A 21,626-nucleotide genomic window follows, 5' to 3' on the forward strand; every position below is an offset into this window, starting at 1 on the left:
ATTCAAGTCTCTCTGTTATAGTGATATGAAGTTTTTTATATTTTACTTTTTTTACTTTTTTTAGTTTTATATTTAACAGTATATGAGAGTAAAATTTGATAAATTAAATATTGATTGTGTAATTATTTTGTTTGCTTGAAATGTTATAATCAAATGTTTATATTATTTTCTTTTGCCGTAATGGTACATTTTTAGGGCTCAGTAGAATGGTGCATATACATTATAACTTTAGACGTATCAATTTTGATAAATATTTTGTCCCTTCACCATTATTCTAATTTTGTATTCCGACTAAATATGATGTGTTATAGGCTACCAATTTTCTTAAATATCTGGGCACACATAATTTTAATTGATGATATTTTAGATGGGTGAAGAAAGAAACTATGAGGTTAGAGACGTAAATATTTCGGCACCAGAAATTAGGATAGTTTTCAATAATTTTGAAGCAGTTTTAAATTTCTATAAGCATTATGCACAATAATTAGGATTTGGAACTGTAAAAAGGTTTATAAGCATTATGCACAACAATTAGTATTTGAAATTGTAAAGAGATCAACTAAAATGACTGATGGCAAAACTACATATGTAATAATCGTATGCTCTCGTCATAAAAAAGTGCATTGGACCATAACTAATTGTAACAACCCAGTCCACTAGCAACAATAACTCGTTGGGTCCAGCATTGGACCATGACTAATTGTAATGACCGAGCTCACTAGCAACAATAACTCATTGGGCCCAAACCATCAGCCCAAACTGTTTAAACCCAATTATTATTACTAGTGTCTAAGTCTCTTATATACCCAATCACATCTCCATTCCTATTCAATGTGAGATTATTGGGGTGTGACAGACTCCCCCCATTAAGGTCCTGACGTCCTAATCAGTCTAATCACACACACACAGCCGACGATCACCACGCGATGTGAGACTCGTCTCGCTAGCCTTGTCATCCAAACCCTGACATAGCCGATCATCTTGTCTTTCCGACCCTGGCTCAGTCGAGACTCGCCACCAGTTATTATTACTAATGTATAAGTCTCTTATATATCCAATCACATCCTCATTCCTATCCGATGTGGGATTACTGGGGTGTGACATTAAAAGTATTCTATTATGCTATAAGAGTGTAAAATTGCAACGAATACATATTCACATTCAAACGAATAAAAATTAAAACCTGATAAGAGTGTTCTATTATGCCCTAAGAATGTTCTATTACAGCATAAGGGTGTAAAATTATAACGAATACATGTTCACATTCAAATAAACAAAAATTATAACCTAATAAGATTATTCTATTGTGCCCTAAGAGTGTTCTATAATATTATAAGAGTGTAAAATTGCAACGAATATATGTTCGCATTCAAACAAATAAATTAAAACATGATAAAAGTGTTTTATTATACCCTGAGAGTATTTTATTATGGCATAAGAGTTTAAATTACAACGAATATATGTTCGCATTAAAACAAATAAAATTATAATCTGATAAGAGTGTTCTATTATACCATAAGAGTGTTTTACTACGACATAAGAGTTTAAAATTACAACGAATACATATTCGCATTAAAACGAATAAAATTATAACCTGATAAGAGTGTTCTATTATATCTTAAGAGTGTTTTATTATATTATAAGAGTATAAAATTGTAACGAATACATATTCGCATTCAAATGAACAAAAATTAAAATATGATAAGAGTGTTCTATTATATTCTAAGAGTGTTCTATTATGGCATAAAGGTGTAAAATTATAATGAATATATATTCGCATTCAAACGAATAAAATTATAACCTGATAAAAGTGTTCTATTATATCCTAAGAGTGTAAAATTACAATGCATATATATTCGCATTAAAATAAACAAAAATTAAAACATGCTAAAAGTGTTCTATTATGTCTAAAGAATGTAAAACTTGATAAAAGTGCTCTATTATGCCCTAAGAGTGTTCTATTTTGTCATAAGAGTGTATAATTGCAAAACATGTTCACATTCAAATGAACAAAAATTAAAATTTGATAAGAGTGTTCGATTATATCAAAATAGTATAAAATCTGATAAGAGTGTTCTATATTACGGCATAAGAGTGTAAAATTACAACGAATAATGTTCGCATTCAAATGAACAAAAATTAAAACCTGTGCCCTAAGAGTATTCTATTATGTCAAAAGAGTGTAAAATTGTAACGAATATATTTTCGCATTCAAACAAACAAAAACTAAAACCCGATAAGAGTATTTTGTTATGCCCTACGAGTGTAAATTTGCAACGAATAAATATCCACATTCAAACAAATAAAATTTAATCATATATGTGATTATAAACTATATATGTGTGCGTGACACTATACTATACAAGTAGCAATTCTACAAATACAAACAAAATAATCATTTATAGGAGTGTGCAAGCTACAATGTTCCGTTTCAAGCAGTGTAGCAAAGTAACTACTAATACCTCATAGCACCATTCTACTAATCCATAAGAGAATATATTATTAATACATGTTTCCTATATATTTTTTTTATTCAAACGAACAAATCTTAATCATATGTGTCATCTATAAACCGTATGTGTATGTGTATGACTGTAGTATACAAGTGAAAATTTCTAAACCCTCATCCTATATTATGAATTATATGGATACAAATAAAATAATATGTACCAGTAAATTTGTGTAACACTATTCTACCAATCCCTAAATGAGAGTGTATATTTGCACTGAATACATGTTTCACATTCAAACAAACAAAATTTAAAACATCACAGTACTGTTAATTATGCCGTAATTAGGTATATTTGTAATGAATACATGTTTCCTATCCTAAACCAAACAAAATTTAATGAAATACGTGAAGTATAATTATGTGACTGTGGAAGCAACTTCTAAATTCTAAACCCTAATTCTAACTCTAAATCCTGAATTTATATAAATGCAACCAGAAACAATATATACTAGCAGTGTTTTAAAATTGAGTGAATCTGCTACTCAGTGACGAAGTTCGCAACACGACAAAGGTGAATGTGAAGATGGAACCCTAAACCCTAAAAATAGAAATTTTATATTAAATAAAAAAATTGAAAGAACAAGATTGTAGAAATTAAAAGAGTGTCCTGTTTGGGTTGAGTCTCCTGTTTGGGTTATGGCCAAGAGGTCAGAAATCGCCCCCAATTTTGGGCGCCCACGAGCGAATGAATGAGTGGCAGGTCCTGGGATGGACAGGAGAGTGGTTTGGAGCGTCGTACAAGCGATTGAGAGGTGAGCTCCTATAATGAAGAGATGCAAGGGCGAGAGAGAGTTCTGAGAAGATTGGAGCAGGATTTTCTATAGAGCACAAGAATGTGTGGAACGAAACAACTGCGACGTAGAGGCGAGCTCCTGCCCGATGGAGAGAGGCGAGAGCAAGAGAGATGCGAGAGCGCGAGAGAGAGGCGAGTGCGAGAGATAGAGAGAGAGGGAATGCTTGAAACCTGAGAAAAGGGGGTGAGATTATACCAGTCTTTAGTGACCATTTAATCTCAACCACCAATTCTTTAGTTGTAGTATGTACACCCCAAACAGGAGTGTACAGGTATCTTTTTCTTTTTTTTCCCTACATAAGTCCTAACGTTTTTAAATATACTCCTGCTGTTATGATCCATTAAAAAAATATAGTTGACCATAAGTAAAATACTTAACCGTGGTTAATGGATGAGTTAAATTGATCTTTTTAAACCTCTTATATTATTGGGTAAAATAATTTTTGGGAGGATGTCTTTGCATAGCTCTAGCAGCTGAGACTTTTGGAGAGATATATTTTTAAAAGAAACAATATCATTTCACTTATCTGCTGTTAAAAAATAAATAGTGCTCTAACGGTAACAAACCAAAGGAACAAATATAAATATCATTGGATATTTTCAGGGATAAAAATAAAAAGTTGAACTTTATAGGAATATATCTGCTATTCGATATATTTACAAAAAGTTATGTGCAATTAACCGAGTCTTATAATATAAGTGTAAGATTTATACCTTAGGCTTCCTATTGCAAAGATTTTTCCGCTATATTAATTAGTCTTATCATTTTTTAAATTCTAAGACCGACCGTCCCTAGAGCAAGTGGCAAAGGGCTTGGTGGTTAGTACCTGAGACCCAAGTTCGAATCCTAGTTGATTCATATATTTTGCTAAGTTTATTTCTAAATGAAATAAACAAAACGGATAACGTGCTACCTATCGTCTCCAAAAAAAAAAAATCACAGCTCAAGATTTATGCTTATAATATAATAAATAATAAAACATAACTTGTGTAATGTTAGCTTTTTTTTTATTAGTAAAGAAACACTTGTGCACCTGGTGCATACAATAATTATTTATTGACAGGAGCTAAGACGAATCTTAGTTGCACTTGCCATGGAGTAGTTGGGACGGCAGCTGTTCTTCCCCGGAATTTCGTAGGCCGGACGACGGGACACTCCCCCCCCCCCCCCCCCCCCCGGCCTCTTCTCTCTCTCTCTCTCTCTCTCTCTCTCTCTCTCTTCTCGGCCTTTATGCCGGCCACTGCCCAATCACCGTCACCCTCCTGCGTAAGAATTTATTACGCGCACCCAGCGTATTCACATATCTCACGCACCGTGTATAATTTTTGAAGACCTTAATAAAATCACAATCCTATCCTGTTCAATAAATACAGTGCGCATAATACAATAGGAAAAATATATATAATAAATATATTCTTTTAAGTCAACTTTGCATATACATTTTTATAAAAATTCAGTGATATTCATATTTGACTCCTGACTTGTTACCGTTAGAAATAAATAAAAAAATAAAATTTTGTAGGAATATATATACTACTCGATATGTTTATATGGAGCCGCATGCAATTAATCCGAATATATAAAATCCGCTGAGAATCCTCGTCCAAAATGTTAGAGGACATTGTATGTATAGATGTATGCAGAGTGTACGGAATGTAATTGTACACCGGGTGCACGCAATAAGTTCTCCCCCTTTGGAGCAGTTGGGAGCAGAGATACAGTTGCCCCTCCCCCCCTCCCACTCATCCGCCGCCACGTGTCACGCTCCCATTTCTCCTGTAGAATACTCTATACTAGGACTGTACCGGTACTCCTAACTAATCCCGTACTAATCGCAGAGAGAAATTGCGAATCTCCCTCTCACTCTGCTCCCATGCCACACAATTTGTTGCGTCATTTGGAATTTTGGTTTCACTGATTTCTCGCAGCTGCGATGCTTGACATGGTCAAGCTGAAGCTCCGCGCCTTCCTCTCCCGCCTCCGCTGGCCCGCCTCCACCCCCCGCTGCCGCCGCCAACGCCGCCCCGCAAAGCCCGCCGTAGTCGTCCGCCAATTCGGCCGGCCGAACCCCAACATCGACGACGACGCCGACGACGCCGCAGAATCAATGGCTAAGCCCAACACCTCGAAGAGCGCCGTAGTACAACTCCGTCTGGCCACGTTCAACGCCGCCATGTTCTCCATGGCGCCCGCCGTCTCGGCAGACCACGACATCCGGTGCAAGTCGGCCAACGACCGGCCCAAGGGCATACTGAAGCAGCAGAGCTTGGGGAAGTCGAAGCTGCGGGTGTCGATCAACCTCCCCGACAACGAGATCTCCGTCGAGAGGACCAAGCAATTGAGGGAGAGAGCTCCCTCACAATGTTATTACGGCTTCGGTTCCCCGAGATCGCACTGCGGTGCGGAGCGGAGCATGCTGGACGTGCTGCGGGAGGTCGGGGCGGACGTCATCGCGCTGCAGAACGTCAAGGCCGAGGAGGAGAAGGCGATGCGGCCGCTGTCGGACCTCGCAGAGGGGCTCGGGATGAAGTTCGTGTTCGCCGAGAGCTGGGCGCCGGAGTACGGCAACGCCATCCTGTCCAAGTGGCCCATCAAGCACTGGATGGTTCAGAAGATCTTCGACGACACCGATTTCAGGTGTGTTCATGCATGTGCTCTCTCCCTTTTATTTTTTCCTGTTTTAATTTGTTCTTCTGATTGATGTTGGAAGTAAGATATTGTTCAGAGCTCTTTTTAGTGAACTATTTGAACGGAATTACTGGTCCTGATAAGAAGGTTGATCTTGCCTGATCTTCTATTTACTTTTGAGAGCAGTACAGTATCTACCTTTGTTTAAAGCTTTTCAGAATTTTATCAGTTGGCTGGCTATTATTGCATTATAAATACGATACCAAAATAGCTATAACACTTCTATTCATGTGCACGACGAGATTAAGCGGACATAGGAATTGAACTAAAAACTCTTAAAACTAAAAAAGCACACAGCTCTGATACCAGACAATCCAAAAGAAAAAAGTTTTTAGAAGAGCCTTAACAATTAGCACTATAGAATTCGTAATCATAAGTCGTGAATGTATGAGTATCCACACAAAATTCTGATTTCAGACGCTCTTAGTCGGTACGATTCTTCATACTTTAGTCCTGGACAGATAGGAAAAGAAGGGAAATTTTCTCCGTGAAAAAGGTGAGCACTTTTTTCCTGGTCGTATTTATTCCGTAAGCATTCAGTGTAATCATCTAATTTTCAATGGTTCAAGAAAAACCTTTCTCAGAACAGATCTGTACATTCAGCTTTAGTAGGCAAAGCACAATGTTGACAAAAGTGTCTTCTTAGCAAGGATTAGGTAAGCCATCCATGTTTAAATTGTAGAATATTAAGTCTAACTACTATACTAATCGAAAAACACAAGTACTAACTACTATGTCCTGCTCCCACTAATAAATCAGCAATAATTGAGAAGTTTGTTTACCAGCTCAGGCATTAAAAAAAATGTTTCAGAAATGTTACTCAGAGAAGCTTCTTTTCACATGCAAAAAGTTTAGGTTCATTGTCCTGTCAAAGTTAAAAATTCTAATTACTGATAGAATCTACATGCTTTCCCTGTTGCTCATTGGATCTCTAAATTCACACAGACACTGTTGATCTGCAAACAGGAATGTGTTGAAGGCCACAATCGAGATACCGAGAGTGGGGGAAGTGAATTTCCACTGCACCCATCTCGACCACCTCGACGAAAACTGGAGAATGAAGCAGATAAACTCGATACTTCGGTCCAGAGACGGGCCGCATATCTTAGCCGGAGGACTAAACTCTCTCGACGAGACAGACTACTCGGCAGAAAGGTGGGCGGATATCGCCAAGGTGAGTCGGCTTTCTGCCGTTTCCCCTTCGAGTATCCGAGTATATTCGATTTCACAGTAACTTTTTGTGTGCATCTTTGTATTATAGTACTACGAAGAGATTGGAAAACCAAAACCGAAGGTGGAGGTTATGAAGTACCTGAAGGGAAAGCAGTATGTGGATGCCAAGCACTTCGCAGGAGAATGTGAAGCTGTAGTAATACTTGCTAAAGGCCAAGGTAAGCAATACCTGCTGTAAACTAAGGTCTCGTGCGGCACCGCTTACTGCTTACGTTATTCCTGTGTTTGTTAGTTTGATTGATCACTCCAAATGGACGTCGGTTGGATTGTTTGCAACCTATACATGTATAGATATAGACATATCCAATCGTTTGAAATTTGAGTTTAACAAAAGCATTTGTAGCATGGGATTGAAAGAAAATATGTTGTGATCATTTTGGTTCTTTCACGTTTAATGTTCTTTAATTTCTTTCTGACGACAAATTGCAGACGTGCAAGGGACATGCAAGTATGGGACGAGAGTAGACTACATATTGGCGTCGCCATATTCGCCATACAAGTTTGTCCCAGGATCCTACGGAGTCCTCTCATCAAAGGGAACTTCAGATCATCACATCGTCAAAGTCGACGTTACTGTCGACAGAGCAGACGACGAAAACGGCGGCAGACGCCGGCGACACCCGAAACAGAGAGTAGTGAAGATGGATAAGGCATCCTCCAGAGGTATATGGGGAACTAGCTAAGAATTGTGGAACTCCTGCCTTTCTTGTTGTTGTTGTTGTTGTTGTTGTTGTTGTTGCGCTGTTTGTAAGATTCTCCCACATCTTATTTTATGCCCAGTGGTGGGTCTGTGTGTAATAGAGAGATAGAGAGAGTGTATGATTGCAAGGATCAGCTAACCAGGGGAGGGAACTGTATATTTTTGTTTCCCTTACCGGCTGCTGCAGTTGTTCTTTTACATTGAGAGATCGAGAAAAAGCAATGCATGAATTTTTTTGTGAATGATCAACCAAATGAAGGGATGTATATAATGTTACATCTGCCTTGTGGCAATTTAAGTTGGTGGATCGTAAAAGGCTTGAACGAAGAATGAGTATTACCAGTGCGTCTGGTTTGTTCTATGAAAAATTATCAGGAACGAAGGAATTCCTAAGAATTTGATTTCTACTCATTTTATTACTAAATATGTGACATTATAGTGTTTGGTTCGCATAATTATATTATTTGAGATTACTAGAAATATAAAATTAACATGCTCGTCTTATCAATTAATTTCAAGTAATGTTACCAGTAATATAAACACCTTTTTTTTCAATACTCACAAGAAATCTGGTTTTAGGTTAAACTGAAGTAGCTTAGCTTAGAGAGAGAGAGAGAGAGATTTGAGGCTAAAAGTAGTAAGAGCTGAGATTAGACAGAGGGGGTTGAGAGAGTTTCCAGGTTAGAAATATGGAGAGATAAAGAAAGAAAGTTAAGCTTACAGAGAGAGCGAGAGAAATTGGGAGTGAGAGAGATTTGAGATTAGAGAGAGAGAGAGAGAGAGAGAGATCTAGAGAGAGCATTAGAGAGAGAGTATAATTAGAGAAATTGAGGGGATATAAGAATTGAGCTTTCATGCTTTTAAAAGTACAAAGTCATTGATGCTTGTAAGTTTGTAGCTCTTGGATTAAGAGATGTGCGATTAGGATGATAACGGTCCCTAGAGTTGAGTGGGTGGTTGGTTGAATAATATAATCTAATAGACAGAAATGATCAAAAGAATAAATTTAACGATAAAAAAGTTACAAGCATCAAGTGCTTGGTTCTTTTATAAGGACCATAACTGAACTCAAGATACAGTTCATATTAGTAGAAGAGATAGAAAAATAGAGTTAGAGAGAGAAAGAGTGAGTTTATGTTCAGAGGAAGATGAAGTTGGAGAGAGAAAAGAGATGGGATTAGAGAGACTCAAAACGAGAACATTGGGTGATGGAGGCGGAGAGCAAGAAAAAAATTAGATTGGATTAGAAATTTTATAATTACCCTAATTCATTAATACGAGAATATTTAGATTTTTTTTAAAAAAAAATTGAGATTATTATTTTGACGCAAATTTCATTCCTAAATATATCTAATACTACAAATCAAATTACTTGATACATTTAATTGAATATCATCGTAACGTGAACCAAACACACCCTATAAATTATTATGAAGGTCAAATTTCTAAAATCAGAACATGCATGACTCCCCTAGCAAATGGGTGGTTCAAGTCACCCAACTCGACTTGTATATAGGGATGCAAACGGATCCGGATTGGTGGAGCTCCTGCCCCGATCCGTCCCGACGGGGACAGTAAATGGGAGAAAATAAACGGATTCGGAGCAAGAAACGGAATAAATTTTATGATCCGAGGCGGATTCGGGACAGAAAATAGGAGAAATTTTGACTTGCCCCGAATCCGCCGCACCATGATCCGCCCCGAATCCGACCCCGAATCTGCACCGAAAATCATTATATTTTAGAAAAATATTCTTAAAAAATAATGTATTTACAAAAAAAGTTCAAAATACAAATAAGTTAGTACTCTCATTTCTAATGTATTTGAAACTTTTAAATTTTGTTTTGAATTACGATTGATATTTTTAATTTTTATAATTGATATTGTTAAATTATATAAATAATATTATTAAAAATTATTAATTATTAATTCATAAAATATTAATAATATTATAATTTTATAAAAAATATTAGTTGGCGGGGTAGATTCGGGGCGCTGGCGGAAGGCAGGTTACGAGGCTGGAGAAATTATATAATGTATTTTTTAACCCGTCACGGATTCGAGGCTGGAGGCGGGGCTGGATTTTGCTAGTCGGGGCGGGAGGCAGGGCGGGGCGGGGCTCCCGCCCCCAGATCCGCCCCGTTTGCATCCCTACTTGTATAACATATTTAATTATTTAAATTACTTGGACCGTAAAATACTAGAAAATTATTTAAAGCTTGAACATGACTGAGATGTATGCATAATTATGCACTACAAATATTTCATTCACATGTCTAAAATTTGGGCTCGACATAAAATGGGTCATTGGTAGGTAGGTCAAAAGCGGACTACATACGCTGATCAACATTGACATGAAATATTGATAAACAAATTGAACAGGCCAAACTTAATTAATTCATCATGAACTCATGTGGCCCAAGCTCAAATTCAAACATTTCAAACATTGAAAACTCTACTGTTTAAAATTCAAATATAGCTAAGTATCAAAATAACCCAAGTACATGTTCAATAGAGGCCGCGAAAGATCTCTACTTCCTAACTGACCAATGTATGTACAGTTGTAATTTCTCAGGTTGGTACAGCGCAAGTCAAATAGAATTGTTACAATCTACATATTGCTTATACCAATCGAATACATGCTGTTAAATTCTGAGCCAAATTGTCAGGTTCCAAATTATGTTAGGTTACAACTCGCGACATATCAATTATTGCTATCTTGTTACAGATCCTGCACTAATCCTTCATATCTTTCTTCATTTTCATACCTATTTTGCCAAGGACATTAAACTATAGAGCCTTGTAGATTGAGTTTTTCTCTTCTTTTCTTTTTTCTTTCTTTTCCTAGACCTTAATTTGTATCAACATCCTTCATTTTCATATATATTTTGCCAAGGACATTAAACTATAGAGCCTTGTGGATTGAGTTTTTCTCTTCTTTTCTTTTTTCTTTCTTTTTCTATACCTTAATTTGTATCAACATCGATTTTGTTAACAAGGACAAAACAGCAAATAAAAAGATAAAAAGAGCAATAGCTTATTATAATATAGCCTATGGTTGAGGAGTCATAAGTACATCTTTTATTTATCATAATTTTACAACCAGCGATGGCCTTCATTAACTAAGAGCTCCAATATTAATCATTGGATGATTTATATTTTAAATATAAAAACGTACAAAACTTATCTGAACTATAAATCATTTTGAATTGATTATCCAACCTTTTAATTTATTTGGTTTGAACCCGTCTACGCTACTTTGACTTTAAAGTTTAAACACATTGCTTATTTAGTGAGTTTATAGTTGCGAGAATTGAGCGAATTATACTGACTAAATCTATAAAAACACATTAATTTAAGATCTAGAACCTAAAATATCATGTTTATTTAGGTGCACAAGGGGAGTGGTTGAACCACACAGAAAATTTCCCAATCCTGGAATTTCTGCTCAATTAAAATTTCCTGCAAACCGAACTGAGAACACCCCTAAGTTAGTTTGATTTCAGTGGACCTGAAATAGGACCTCTACAAACCATAATAAACAACTATAAAATAGTGATTTGATCCTACACATCTCAGCAATATAACATCCAACTTCTGTGTCATCCGAAAGCGCATTTCTACATTTTCCCATATCTGATGCAATAATCTCCGACAGATGCTGTTCATTCGTTAGTAGGTAGGTATTCTGAGGCTTATCATGCATCATTAACCTCTGCCCAATTACAAAACTCTTCTGTTGGTTTCCAGACTCAAAACTATTTTGAAGCTTCTTCCCCAAACCACAGATTCTACAACAAGTTCGTACTCATAACATTCCACCCATTTCTATCAGTAATATCTTCATACGTATATACATAAAAGGCATTTTGTGGCATCTATCAAATCTTCAGCTCAACAATGTAACTCGCACCTAAAAAGTTTATTGTTATATGAGTTACTCCTTATTACCGTCACCCTTCTTCACGTAGCTGAAAATTATCAGTAAATAGCATGAGAAATGCAACAGGCAAATGTCTAATGGCTTTTACACAAGACAAATAATCATTGAATCTTTCAAATACATCCAAGCAGGACACACACCGCTCTATGCCGGTCAACTACGAATAATTATATTCCAAATGCGTCCAGAAATACAGGATTGAAATTCATATAATGTATTGTAAGAAATGCAAGTCTACATGCAGAATTAAGTTCAACAGATTCACTCAAGAAGAAACATAACATACAGACACAGGTTTTTGAAACTCGGGGAAATAAATCACATAAGTTTCTTCTTTTCCAGTATCATAAAGTATCAGAACATCAAAATCTACCACATATTAAGTACATCAAACAAAGGATCAATTCGATGCCTCATATAAATCACAAGAGGTGTGTATCTTTCACAAAGAACTTACCTCTATCAGTCCATCATTTATTTGCTGACGTAAATAAGAAATTTGATGCTAATAAGAGGCCCCTGAACCATTCTAGCAAAATATGTCAAGCAGCAGCAGCCTGCAGCAGCTCCTTTTCTGCCCGTTCCCGGATCCTCCTCTCCAGCTCCGGCCTGAAGTGCCTGATGAGCCCCTGCACTGGCCACGCAGCGGCATCCCCTAGAGCACATATGGTGTGCCCCTCAATCTGTTTCGTCACCTCCTGAAGCATATCGATCTCCTCCAATTTTGCATTTCCCACCTTCAACCTCTCCATGATCATCCACAGCCACCCCGTCCCCTCCCTGCATGGCGTGCACTGCCCACAGCTCTCGTGCTTGTAGAAGTACGACAGCCTCGCTATCGCATCCACAACGTCAGTCGACTTGTCCATCACTATAACCGCCGCAGTTCCCAACCCCGATTGAACAGCCTTCAATGCATCGTAATCCATCAAAACATCATCGCATATGTGCTTCGGTAGGAGAGGAACAGAAGAACCCCCAGGTATAACAGCAAGCAGGTTATCCCATCCTCCTCTCACACCACCGCAGTGCCTCTCTATCAACTCCTTGAGAGGAATGCTCATCTCCTCTTCCACCGTGCAAGGCTTGTTCACGTGACCAGATACGCAGAACAGCTTTGTCCCTGAGTTGTTCTTCCGACCAAAACTTGCAAACCATTCGGGGCCCCGCCTAAGGATAGTGGGAGACACGGCTACAGTTTCCACATTCGTGACAGTTGTAGGGCAGCCATATAGACCGGCATTAGCCGGGAAAGGTGGCTTAAGCCGCGGCTTCCCTTGTTTGCCTTCAAGGCTCTCCAACAGAGCAGTCTCTTCACCACAGATATAAGCACCAGCACCAAAGTGTATATGCACATCAAAGTTGTATCCGGATCCACAAGCATTCTTTCCCAACAGTCCCGCTGCATATGCTTCTTTCCTTGCCTTTTCGAGGTTATGACGCTCATTAACATACTCCCCTCTAATATAGATGTAAGCGGCTGTAGCCCTCATACCAACTCCAGCAATCAGGCACCCTTCAAGCAGTTTGTGCGGGTCATGGCGCATGATCTCTCTGTCTTTACACGTGCCTGGTTCACTCTCATCAGCATTAACGACAAGATAGGAAGGGCGGCCATCCGATACCTTTGGCATGAATGACCATTTGAGACCAGAAGGAAAGCCAGCTCCTCCACGGCCTCGAAGGCCAGATTTCTTCATTTCATTGACGATCCAATCAGCTCCCTTCAGCACCAGATCCTTGGTCCTGTACCAGTCACCTCGCTTCATTGCACCCTTAAGGAAAGGGTCATGCAAGCCATAAAGATTGGTGAAGATGCGGTCTTCGTCCGAAAGGCCGCCAAAGTGGGTTTTCTCTACCGGCGGTGGTGGCGGTGGAGCCTGTGGAGTAGTTGCAGTTGTTGTGGCCTGGGTGCTGAAGAACCTATGAGAAGAACCCAACCTCTCACTGTTAAAATGACGAACCAATTGTGCCTTTGGTAGAGACAAAGGGTTCTTGATAGATCCCTGCAGAGATGTAAACATATAAATTCAATGACTAGCTCCTATTCTGTTACATTTTTAACATTTTACAGCAAGGATTGAAGTGCTGCCCGTGCCGTACGGCACGGGGGCGTGCCGTCGGTACAGGGGGGGGTCCGAGACCCCCCCTCTGTCTGGCGGCACGCACCTGCGTGCCGCTCGAGACAAAGCAGCACGCAGGTGCAGAGCGGCACGCAGGTGCGTGCCGGCGGCACGTACCATGCGTGCCGCCATTTTTTTTTTTTTTCCTTTTGGCTTTTTTTTTTTGGTTTTTTTTTCTTTTGTCCTCTAGGGTTTGGAGCCCCCCCTCCCCCCCTCCCCTCTTGGGCCACCTATATTGTCATTTTTTTCACTTTGTTGTCTTTTTTTCAATTCTTTTTTTGCTTTTTGGCGGATACCTTTTTTTTAACTTCTTATTTATCAATATAGGAGCAAATTTTTAATTGACATAGGCGATCCACCACAGACATCCAATTTTTCTTTCACAAAAAATTTTGTCAAAATTTGTCGCACCGCGAAACTTTCGATAAATCAAAGGAACAAAAATCAATTTCCTAAACAAATTTTGATCAGATATTTTTAAAAAGAATAAAAAAACAAAAAATATAGATGTAATATTGGGAATATATGAATTTCTCACAATACCAGCAATACTTATATCAATATTGTCAAATAAATCTTGTATCTGCAGATAACAATATGCCATATGATCCAGCGCGACGATCTATGTGGAATTAAGCAGTCATCTCTATGTAAAGATGTAAATTTAAATAATTATTATACTTGTGAATTTTATTATTATATTTTAATTTCATTCTACATCAGGTATAGCTGTACTTTGCTTACAAAAAGTTTTCATGCATGTTAATTGATGAGTATAGTAAGGTATATATAGTAAATATTCATAATTATTTTGTTTAAATCTTTCAAAATAATATTATAAGAGTTTATTGGAACCAAAAAAACTAAAATAAGTCCGTGCCAAAACGTGCCGATAGGAGGTCATGCGTATCTATCGGCACGCAAGCGTGCCACGTGTCGGCACGCAAGCGTGCCTGTGCCGTACCGTGCCAGGGACATAACGGCACGCCCCCGTGCCACGGCACTTTAAACCTTGTTTTACAGGTTAATGACAACTAACTAAGTAATGCACCTAGTATACATTGTTGTTCAAAGCATAAAGATGTTTCAGAAATTGAACTGTTGTAGCATACTTGGAAAATTAATGCACTAAATGAACTAACTGCATAATCATCGGCCATGACCACTCTTCTTGGAGAAAGGACATGGAAACCTCTCTGGTGGTCTCCAACAAATTTAATACAGTATTGTGAAGAGTTTGGTATCTAACTACTGCAGCAAGCACATCCCTTTAGAAACTATTTCATACAATGGTTAATATTTGCAAACGCAGTATATGAGATAGTACAGGATATCAAAGAAGAGGAACCATGAGGCACAGCCATCAGATCCAGGACCAACAGCACGGGAAAGCAAGTGTAGTGACATTAATTTAGAGCCAACAGGAAGGGGTTCAGCTTTTCAGAGTAGCAATGGTGGCAATGTGATGAAGTTCGAAGGTGGTGTCAAGGTGTTCCAGTAGAAGAATAGGCCTGAAGAGATGACTCAAGGCCAGAAACAGTGTGTTGCCAGAACAACGGCTTACTGTTCTCCACATTAATCGAAACTTGCTTTGCTCAAAGGCATAATTGCCCATGCCAAAAGTCATATGCATTCACGTCAATTATGTCACACTTCGCTGCATCATGGTATTCATGATGCAGAAAGTAAGCGAAAGAGGCAGTGTGACGAATGTGATACAGGCTACACCCATCATGAACAACATAATGCAGATGAAAACATGGTAAAGCAGTGATGCCTTATTCCTCCACATATGTTCTAAAATGAATTATTTGTAAATGGCTCATCTCTACAAACTTAACATGAAACACCTTGAAAGAGAGAAACAAAAGAAAAGCTGCATAGTCCATGTTTAAGAAAAATAAGGAAAAGAACAAACCAGGGGAAAAGACAACAAAGCAATCATAATAACGTGAGCACAGTCTGCTTGACTAAGGCTCTGGTACAAAATTTGATGTGTGAACAAAGGAGGAAGCCTCATAATTCCATGACAAGCCCTTAGATTGTTAACAAAGAAAAGATACCATCTCGACAGGATTATTCACAAATAACAAGAATGATATAGACTCTCAAGTCTCAAACTAATAATGTTGCTACAGGTGCCCTTTGAATGTACTTGTAGATTAGGTGCTGTTTATAGAAAAACACATACGCATTGAAAACACCAATCAATTAGGCTCAAAAAGAGACTTTACAGCAGCAGCTGATTGGGATGAGCAACCAACTGTGAGTTTGAAGATGAATTTTTGGAAAACCCTGATTTTCAATCTTTCTACCAAACTCAACAGTCAACAATTATCTTGATACATAGAGTCTCGCAAATTTCCACAGCTACGAAAGCTTGCTTTAAAGATTCAGAGAGGAAGAACTGCTAAAAGACTAGAGGAGAGTTACAGATAGAGATTATGGCATCATACATTAAGAACAAACATAGTTGAGACCATGACTACTCAAACCAGAGAATGTAACTTTAATTCATCATAATTATATTGCCACATAAGCGTACGTTCAAAACCTCAATCCAAACAGAGGCAACTAGAGCACTAGATGTCATCAAAACCCTACTTCCAAAGTTAGAACCACAGTACGACCATGATTCTTCTTTCCATCAATGGAATGAAACTCACATTCACCTATCCTAGAATAAGTCTAGGTATATCACAAACCAATTAAGCAAGTTGAATCTTACATTTTGAAATTGAAAAAATGGAAGAAGTTTCAGTTTAATTAAACCGGGTTTAATGTATGCACCAATCCCAAAAAATACTTCACTGACAAGCTAATAATTTTCTAGAACTAGACAAGCACATTTTGGAATGCCTTATTCAAGTTATATTGCTAGTTTCCTACCGTTAGGCTGTATTGCTAGGTAGGCTGGAGTCTCAACTGTTTCGCCATAATTTCTGCTTGATTCCTACTTGAGAAAATCCATTACAAAGCAAATTCATGATTCCCTAGTACACAATACATGACTAGAACAAAAATTATGACAAGATTGTTGCTACCCTATACTTGACACTAACCCATCTAAAATAAGTTAACCCATCGTATTCCCTACGAAATGATAACTCGTGTTTTCCAATTACACTTTAATCATCAACTCTCCACAGGATGGCTATCCATTTCAGCCTTGCACTTCTATCTTTATGACCCGTAAGAAAAAGAAGGTAAGTTGTTGGAGTGATAAGAGCTCTTGCTGACAAAAAATTGGAAAGAACTAGTTTAAGAAAAAGCTAAACTAAAAGCGAGATAAATCCATTAAATCAATATCCCTAAAGAGAGAGAATGAGAGATGGATTTTAAAGTGCTCAAGGTTCTGGAGATCAACAGGAAGCTTAGAATTCTATTGCTGTTCCACATTCAGGAGATATAGATTGCAAAAATTTATTAAATATCTTGATGTTAATTTGTTCTGCATTTCCCATTTTCAAGTATCTGAAACATCATATGTCCACATCTCTGTATCATAGGTTATCAAGAATTATTTCATGTAAGTTCTTCATTGAATAATTGTAGGTTCTTTTTATCCTAATCTAAATCTCTCTTTTTGATACAAAATATGCAATGCACATGAGTGTTTGCTAGTAATATGACAGTCTAGATAGAATATGGTGAAGTAGTTACAAAATGAAAAGGCCAATCATCTATAGCACATGCATAAAGATTAACAGCTAACTATTTAACTAGAATGCAATTATTGAACCATTATTAGCTCTTGTATTTGTGAAAAAGATCCGATATTCACATTAAAACGAGTGGTGTTATTCTTGATAAGTAGCTCTCTAAAAATAATATAAATTGTGTCTTGTCCACTCTTGTCCGCTAGGTTCCAATAAGTTATAGCGCTTCAAAGATTTTTCTGTGATACCCATATGAAAGAAATACTAAATAATACATATCAGTATATAGGATCCCGACGAATTTCGTCAAGTTTCTCAGGTTTGTTAAATTAAACTTAAATTTTCTAAAAAGTTTAGAATCAAAAGAATCACAATGTCTTCAGTCCTCAAAAGGTGGCAAAAATGTATCTTATTCTTGCTGTACATATATAGCTACAATCCGCCTTGTGCACAGGATCTGAAAGAGGGGAAATTCAAAAAAGAGAGAGACAGAGAGAGAGGGGAAATAAGAAAGGAAACAAGAAAACAGATGATTAACAAGAAGGAAGAAGTCTATCTTGATCATCATTGGGCTATATTCTACATATGATTGTTTTAATTGCAAAGATATCATACACCATCTATTATCTAGTAGTCTAAAATCATCTTCACTAATTGTTCAGCGGTATCGTAAAATTGTAGGAGTCTCTTCCTTAGCTCTAAGAGTCAGGCTCAACCAACAAATAAATTCAAAACCATATTACGCGGTCCTTACAAGATCTAAAGTAGAATCCAAATGTTAAAGTTTCCACATCACAATAACTTTAGATGTAAATGAAACGTTAATAAAGCTAAAGACATTGACAAGTTAGCATCCAAGTTATGCATTCCAACTTATGCATAAGTTAGAGCAATTGAAACTCTTATAATTCTAAAAACATTCTTCTCAACTTAAAATAGGTGATTAAAACTAGAGGAAGAGGTTTCCGGCAACAAGCCTGAACTTCCCACGAACAAATTTATGAAAAGAAAGAAAAATTACTAGCCTCTACGTATTTTCTGGATATATTTATGCTAAAAAACGAAATGCATTTCAGCCATTGTCCAAGTCAATTAGGCATGACCGATTAACAAATGAAATGTACATAACAAGATAAATAATGCCTCAAAAGACACTTAGGGCTCATAAACAAACTATGGTGGTATACCCACGAAGCGTTTTTTCTCCTTTGGAGAGAAAAAAAGAATAGAAGGGGCACCAATCAAAGAAGTTTAAGGTGGCTAATATTTAGAAAGTCCGCATTTCTTGATATCTTTGAATTGCTCAATACATACTGTGCATACTCAAGCAAATACTTGCAGACAAGGAGACTAAGCATCCTGTAAAATAAATTAGGCACATGCTGACATTTAAACCAGAATTACATAAGCTTCCAATGGACATTACAGGCAAGTGAAAATGCAGATATGTTTGCCAAGAGATATTAAGTAATCCTAATATTAGAGATACTAAATAAGCAATGCTCTGACAAATTATAGTACCGGAAGTAATATTTCCATCAAAAACGAAGATAACCACAAATTTATGACAGACAGGAGGATCGTCTTATAGCATTAGCATATGGTTATTAAACATAGACCAGCACTAATGGCGGATATGCAAGAACAATGTTGCCAAGTGCTTCTATACTACTACAGAAACATGTCTATCATCTAATCTCTAGCCTGATGTAATAAAAGATTAACAATGACGCATGCATGAGAACCCAACTTTATCCATGTTAATTAAGTACATATATAGAACGGTAGATATATAGTTTGCAAGGTGACACCATTTTGCCAAACGTTGGAATCAAGTTAGTACATTCTATGGATAATACACCATCTCAATTTTACTTTCCTCATCCCAATAATTGCGGGGAGAAGCAGAAAGTGGCGCAATATCCAAAAAGTGTCAGACATGAAAAGAAACTTTGTTTCTAACAAAAAATAAATTATCTTTTAAGCTTAAGCCCAAGTCCACAGGATGACAAGTCATTTCAATCAAATCTAAATTTAGATTTGTGCAATATCTCCGTAATCAAGATGGGCTTATTACATATTGACCAAGCAAATTGTGCCGATTTGTGGCAATCAAATCATCTTAATGGTGCATGTGGCATCATTTTCTTTCTTACTATTCCCAATGTTTGTTAGGAAAATCAGAAGATAGAGCAAATATTAGCAATATTTCGGAAGTAAAATCAAAGATAATCTATTTAGTAAAGATTTCTGCTTCTATGCCCACTAGGGCATTAAATGGGGGGAAAAATTGCTTGGCATTATCTTTTAATCCTGCTCCAGCAAGTTATTTCAGTCAGATCTAAAAATAAATTTCTGCATCCAGCCTCCATCTTTCAGGTAGTGTTATCCGTGCATCTATATATGTTTACAACATCTTGAACTAGGGCATACTTATATGCAACATCTCCTTAATTGAAATGGATGGCATATTTTATATTCTTATATATGTGAACATAAGAAATCATCCTTTTCTACTGGCTACAATCCTCAAAATCTCTGAATAAATCCAAAAACATCTGTTTGATATCCTCACTCTGCTATACAAGCACCAGCTTGACATATTTGTCATGTAGAATTCCGCACCCTGCTGTAAAGTATCTGCTTCATATTCTAGGCATCCACAGAAAAGAAGAAAAGGTGCAACTCCTATAGCCCGTTGAAGATCCATACTTTCAATAGAAGCGTTAATACACAAAATAGGAATCACATACCCACTATTCTCCCATTTATATTAATTGACTAAGAATGTATATGGAGACAGGGCTCGTCAAACAAGCTACTGATACAAACGAAGGTGTTAACTTAGAACAAAGTGGCAAATTTTCGAGCGAAACGCAATCTCAAACCGAATCCAAACGCGTCGGATACTACAGATCCCCAAATACTGCAGCTTCACCGGAACCCGAGATATCTAGGGCACTGATTCCCTACGTCAGATCGCCGCGATCGCCATAAAACCCCCAAAGAAACCTAGCTTCCCAATTTAACAACCCAATCGCAAACAACAAAACCGAACCCTAGATGAAAGCGAAAAAGATTTAGGGGATCGGGGCAACGAATACCTCGTCGATGAGGGAGGCGTCGTCGGCGGCGACGCCGCGGCGGACGAGGTGATGGTGCGCGGCGGAGAGCGTCGGCGCCAGTGCCCCGACCCTCGCCCTCGTCATCAGATACTTCGCGAGAGCGCTCGCCATTTCCGGTGATAGCTTCGAGCGAAAAGGTTTCGTTCTGCTCCGCTGCTCCTGTGCAGTAGTGTTGGAGAGGGGGGGGTGGGGGACGGCGAGACGAACGCAACAGGGCTGGCGACACTCGGGCCAGAAAGAACGTGTGGCACGCGCGCTCGCACGTGACTAGTAGTAGCTCGGCCTGTGAAAATTAGGCCCAAACTTGAATTTTGGAGTTAACTTGGACTCATATAAGATCAGCCCAAAACCTAATTCTCGCCGGTGGTCCGTAACCTTCACCAATTTATTTCACTATGATACCGTCCCTAGTGCAAGTGGCAAAGAACTTGAAAGTTGGTACCCGAGATTTCAAGTTTAAAATTCGGTTGCTTCATATTTTCAGCTAAGTTTATTCCTAAAAACAATAAACGAAACGGGTATCATGCTACCTTTCTCTTCAAAATATATATATACAGTCATGTGCTTTCGAAAGTACGGAGGCCTCCGTGTTTGTAAGTTATTGTCGATGATGGGACATCCGATTCAGCGATCCATTCTGTTAGACATGATCTATGCTATTGGAACTATTTAGAAACCAAATTTTATAATTTTTTGACTTCGTTTGCCTAGTGAACAAGTAACCTCAAAATGAACGGCTGAAAATAAAAATCTCATAAAAAAAGTGATAATGGACTCAAATTTCAAATTGAAAGTATTGTTCTTAATTACTCTTATGTTAAGTAGAATTTTCTATTAAATTTTCATGTA

General features: G+C 37.8%; 2 protein-coding genes across 2 annotated transcripts; one reads left to right on the forward strand and one right to left on the reverse strand.

Moving 5' to 3' along the window:
* Positions 5,138 to 8,254, forward strand: LOC109708617. The gene is made up of 4 exons (XM_020230424.1): positions 5,138 to 5,943; positions 6,961 to 7,168; positions 7,256 to 7,385; positions 7,657 to 8,254. The coding sequence occupies exons 1-4, from the start codon at positions 5,240 to 5,242 to the stop codon at positions 7,908 to 7,910; spliced, it is 1,296 nt and encodes a 431-aa protein (XP_020086013.1). The 5' UTR covers positions 5,138 to 5,239; the 3' UTR covers positions 7,911 to 8,254.
* On the reverse strand, positions 12,106 to 20,969 carry LOC109708945 (NADH dehydrogenase [ubiquinone] flavoprotein 1, mitochondrial). The gene is made up of 2 exons (XM_020230906.1): positions 20,757 to 20,969; positions 12,106 to 13,876 (listed from the first exon to the last, which is right to left on the reverse strand). Exons 1-2 carry the CDS (start codon positions 20,886 to 20,888, stop codon positions 12,413 to 12,415), a joined length of 1,596 nt encoding a protein of 531 aa, XP_020086495.1. The 5' UTR covers positions 20,889 to 20,969; the 3' UTR covers positions 12,106 to 12,412.

This window comes from Ananas comosus, linkage group 4 (assembly GCF_001540865.1).
Source record: "Ananas comosus cultivar F153 linkage group 4, ASM154086v1, whole genome shotgun sequence".
Classification (NCBI taxonomy): Eukaryota; Viridiplantae; Streptophyta; class Magnoliopsida; order Poales; family Bromeliaceae; genus Ananas; species Ananas comosus.